This window comes from Hemiscyllium ocellatum (assembly GCF_020745735.1).
Source record: "Hemiscyllium ocellatum isolate sHemOce1 chromosome 38 unlocalized genomic scaffold, sHemOce1.pat.X.cur. SUPER_38_unloc_3, whole genome shotgun sequence".
Classification (NCBI taxonomy): domain Eukaryota; kingdom Metazoa; phylum Chordata; class Chondrichthyes; order Orectolobiformes; family Hemiscylliidae; genus Hemiscyllium; species Hemiscyllium ocellatum.
In genome coordinates, this window is record NW_026867521.1 from 1 (window position 1) to 5,000 (window position 5,000).

General features: G+C 64.3%; 1 protein-coding gene across 1 annotated transcript in view; it reads right to left on the minus strand.

Annotated features, from left to right (window-relative positions):
* Positions 1-1,870: 1,870 nt before the first annotated feature.
* Positions 1,871-5,000, minus strand: part of LOC132808758 (uncharacterized protein C14orf93 homolog) — a 151,923-nt gene continuing 148,793 nt past the window's right edge. Inside the window, exon 6 of the mRNA XM_060822202.1 lies at positions 1,871-2,294. Within this exon, the coding sequence (XP_060678185.1) occupies positions 1,947-2,294 (348 nt within the window). The 3' untranslated portion in view covers positions 1,871-1,946. The remainder of the gene's footprint in view (positions 2,295-5,000) is intronic.

Sequence of the window (5,000 nt, forward strand, 5' to 3'; positions counted from 1 at the left end):
CCCCATCCGTCTCTCTCTCTCCTGCCCATCTCTCCCCTTTCCGTGTCTCTCTCTCTCTCTCCCTGTCTCTCGCTCTCTCTCCCCCGTCTGTCTGTCACTCCCCCCCTCCCCCCGTCTCTCTCTCTCAGCTGCTCCACCTGTCTCTCCCCTCTCTGTCATTTCTCTTGGTCTCTCGATCCCCGTGTAACCCCGTCTCTGGTCAAAACCCAGCCTGAGGTTGGGGAAGTGGAGGGGGAAATGAGGTGAGGAATCAGATTGGGGGGGGGGTCGGTCGGTGGGGAAGGGGCTGGATTGCGAGTGAGGACTGGTAGCTTTAAGCTTAGGACTCACGCGTGTGTGTGTCTGTGCTGGTGTGTGTGTGTGAGAGTGTGTGTGTGTCTGTGTGGTGTGCGTGTATCTGTGTGCGTGTGGTGTGTGTGTCTGTGTGTGTGTCTGTGTGTGTGTGGTGCGTGTCTCTGTGTGTCTGTCTGTGTGTGTGTGTAGTGCGTGTCTGTGTGTGGTGGGTGTGTGGTGTGTATGTGTCTGAGGGTGTGTGTGTGTGTGTGTGTGTGTGGGGTGTCTGTGTGTGTCTGTTTGTGTGTGTGTCTGTGTGGTGTGGGTGTGTGTGTGGGGTGTGTGTGTGGGGGGGGTGTGTGTGTGTGTGTGTGGGGGCTGTGTGTGGGTGTGTGGGTGTGGGGGGTGTGTGTGTGTGTGTGGGGGCTGTGTGTGGGGGGGTGAGTGTGTGTGTGTGGGGTGTGTGTGTGTGTGTGGGGTGTGTGTGTGTGTGTGGGGTGTGTGTGTGGGTGTGGGTGTGTGTGTGGGTGTGTGGGGGGGGTGAGTGTGTGTGGGTGTATGTGCGTGTGTGTGTGCATGTGTGTGTGGGTGTATGTGCGTGTGTGTGTGGGGTGTGTGTGTGGGGTGGGTGTGTGTGTGTGGGGTGGGTGTGTGTGTGTGGGGTGGGTGTGTGTGTGGGGTGGGTGTGGGGTGTGTGTGTGGGGTGGGTGTGTGTGTGTGGGGTGTGTGTGTGGGGTGTGTGTGTGTGGGAGTGAGTGTGTGTGGGAGTGAGTGTGTGTGGGAGTGAGTGTGTGTGGGGTGTGTGTGTGTGTGAGTGTGTGAGTGAGTGTGTGGGGTGTGTGTGAGTGTGTGAGAGAGTGTGTGGGGTGTATATGAGTGTGTGTCTCTCGTTCCCCCTATCCCTTGTTTCCGCACTGGTCTCGAACCCAGGAGAGCACGCGGCCAAGTGTAGTCCCGCGCAAACACCTCGCTCCGAAACCCTGAACCCCTGAGTGAGACCAGCCGGGGGGGTGTGTGTGGGTGGGTGTAGGGGGGCCTGAGGGAGAGGCCCACACACCGTACACTGTCCCCTTCCATGCTGTCCCGGAGTCCGGGATTCGAGGTGGTTCCGATGAGACGCTGTGGAATAAACTGCCCGCTGAGCTGGATGTGAATAAACCCGATTCCTGCTGGTGACGTACAGTCTCCTGCTTCATTCGTCTAGTGACTACTCCATCCCCCCCCTGTCGGAGGGTCAGTGCTGAGGGAGTGGGCACTGTCGGAGGGTCAGTGCCGAGGGGGTGCCGCACTGTCGGAGGGTCAGTGCTGAGGGAGTGGGCCCTGTCGGAGGGTCAGTGCCGAGGGAGGGGGCCCTGTCGGAGGGTCAGTGCTGAGGGAGTGATGACAGAGCGCACGCCTCGCGGATGGAAGGACAGTGAGGTTTCTGTTTATTGGCGGTAAACAGCGTCTGCAGGAACCCGCGCAGACACTCAATCCCACAGGCCGCCATCTTGAATCGGACGCCAAGCAGATTTTGGGGAGACGTTGGGTGTCGGCTCCGGCCCAACCCCTGAACCCCAGCACATTCCCCCCCCCCCCTCCCCCCCCCACCCCCCCAAAGTGAGGTGTGTTTCCAGGACCCTCCGGGAGAGCACGCCCTGCTGTTCGGCAACGCGAGGCGGCGTGAGCCCCACTCAGTCGAACTTCTCCACCTTCACCTCCACGTAGGGGTGGGTCTGGACGTCTCCCAGGAGCTGCCCCGGGGGCGACGGGGGGAACTGTCCGAGTTCGGAGGAAGGGAGGCGGTCCGAGGGGGGTCCCGCCACCCTGTTGGGCCGGAGGCCATGCTTGGAGTTGGCGTCCAGTCGTCGGCAGAGGTCGCTGAGGCGGGCCGAGCGGAACCTCGGGGAACGTGCCACCCAGACCCCAGGCTCCAGGGGGCTGTCCTCCTCGTCACTCATCAGCTCCTCGGTCGCTGTCTCCCACAGGCGCTGGTCCTCCTGGCCGAATAGCCGCACTATCGCCGAGCGGGCTGCGAACAGCTGTGAGGTGGGAGGGGGGATCGGTTACTCTGTCTCCAACCTGTCCCCCCATGGACCCCAAACCCCTTCCCCGTTCCCTCCGCTCTACACCGTCCCCCATGGACCCCAAACCCGTTCCCTCCCGCTCTACACCGTCCCCATGGACCCCAAACCCCTTCCCCGTTCCCTCCCGCTCTACACCGTCCCCCCATGGACCCCAAACCCCTTCCCTATTCCCTCCCGCTCTACACCGTCCCCCATGGACCCCAAACCCGTTCCCTCCCGCTCTACACCGTCCCCCATGGACCCCAAACCCCTTCCCCGTTCCCTCCCGCTCTACACCGTCCCCCCATGGACCCCAAACCCTTCCCCGTTCCCTCCCGCTCTACACCGTCCCCCCATGGACCCCAAACCCCTTCCCTATTCCCTCCCGCTCTACACCGTCCCCCCATGGACCCCAAACCCGTTCCCTCCCGCTCTACACCGTCCCCCATGGACCCCAAACCCCTTCCCCGTTCCCTCCCGCTCTACACCGTCCCCCCATGGACCCCAAACCCCTTCCCCATTCCCTCCCGCTCTACACCGTCCCCCCATGGACCCCAAACCCGTTCCCTCCCGCTCTACACCGTCCCCCATGGACCCCAAACCCCTTCCCCGTTCCCTCCCGCTCTACACCGTCCCCCCATGGACCCCAAACCCCTTCCCCGTTCCCTCCCGCTCTACACCGTCCCCCCATGGACCCCAAACCCCTTCCCTATTCCCTCCCGCTCTACACCGTCCCCCCATGGACCCCAAACCCTTCCCGTTCCCTCCCGCTCTACACCGTCCCCCATGGACCCCAAACCCCTTCCCCGTTCCCTCCCGCTCTACACCGTCCCCCCATGGACCCCAAACCCCTTCCCCATTCCCTCCCGCTCTACACCGTCCCCCATGGACCCCAAACCCCTTCCCCGTTCCCTCCCGCTCTACACCGTCCCCCCATGGACCCCAAACCCCTTCCCCGTTCCCTCCCGCTCTACACCGTCCCCCATGGACCCCAAACCCCTTCCCCGTTCCCTCCCGCTCTACACCGTCCCCCATGGACCCCAAACCCCTTCCCCGTTCCCTCCCGCTCTACACCGTCCCCATGGACCCCAAACCCCTTCCCCGTTCCCTCCCGCTCTACACCGTCCCCCCATGGACCCCAAACCCCTTCCCCGTTCCCTCCCGCTCTACACCGTCCCCCATGGACCCCAAACCCCTTCCCCGTTCCCTCCCGCTCTACACCATCCCCCATGGACCCCAAACCCCTTCCCCGTTCCCTCCCGCTCTACACCGTCCCCCCATGGACCCCAAACCCCTTCCCCGTTCCCTCCCACTCTACACTGTCCCCCCATGGACCCCAAACCCCTTCCCCGTTCCCTCCCGCTCTACACCGCCCCCCATGGACCCCAAACCCCTTCCCGTTCCCTCCCGCTCTACACCGTCCCCCCATGGACCCCAAACCCTTCCCCGTTCCCTCCCTCTCTACACCGTCCCCCCATGGACCCCAAACCCCTTCCCCGTTCCGTTCCGCTCTACACCGTCCCCCCATGGACCCCAAACCCCTTCCCCGTTCCCGCTCTACACCATCCCCCCATGGACCCCAAACCCCTTCCCCGTTCCCTCCCGCTCTACACCGTCCCCCCATGGACCCCAAACCCCTTCCCCGTTCCCTCCCGCTCTACACCGTCCCCCCATGGACCCCAAACCCCTTCCCCGTTCCCTCCCGCTCTACACCGTCCCCATGGACCCCAAACCCCTTCCCCTTTCCCTCCCGCTCTACACCGTCCCCCCATGGACCCCAAACCCCTTCCCCGTTCCCTCCCGCTCTACACCGTCCCCATGGACCCCAAACCCCTTCCCCGTTCCCTCCCGCTCTACACTGTCCCCCATGGACCCCAAACCCCTTCCCCGTTCCCTCCCGCTCTACACCGTCCCCCCATGGACCCCAAACCCCTTCCCCGTTCCCTCCCGCTCTACACCGTCCCCCCATGGACCCCAAACCCCTTCCCCGTTCCCTCCCGCTCTACACCGTCCCCCATGGACCCCAAACCCGTTCCCTCCCGCTCTACACCGTCCCCATGGACCCCAAACCCCTTCCCCGTTCCCTCCCGCTCTACACCGTCCCCCATGGACCCCAAACCCCTTCCCCGTTCCCTCCCGCTCTACACCGTCCCCCCATGGACCGCAAACCCCTTCCTCGTTCCCTCCCGCTCTACACCGTCCCCCCATGGACCCCAAACCCCTTCCTCGTTCCCTCCCGCTCTACACCGTCCCCCATGGACCCCAAACCCCTTCCCCGTTCCCTCCCGCTCTACACCGTCCCCCATGGACCCCAAACCCCTACCCCGTTCCCTCCCGCTCTACACCGTCCCCCATGTACCCCAAACCCCTTCCCCGTTCCCTCCCGCTCTACACCGTCCCCATGGACTCCAAACCCGTTCCCCGTTCCCTCCCTCTCTACACCGTCCCCCCATGGACCCCAAACCCCTTCCCCGTTCCCTCCCGCTCTACACCGTCCCCATGGACCCCAAACCCCTTCCCCGTTCCCTCCCGCTCTACACCGTCCCCCATGTACCCCAAACCCCTTCCCCGTTCCCTCCCGCTCTACACCGTCCCCATGGACTCCAAACCCGTTCCCCGTTCCCTCCCTCTCTACACCGTCCCCCCATGGACCCCAAACCCCTTCCTCGTTCCCTCCCGCTC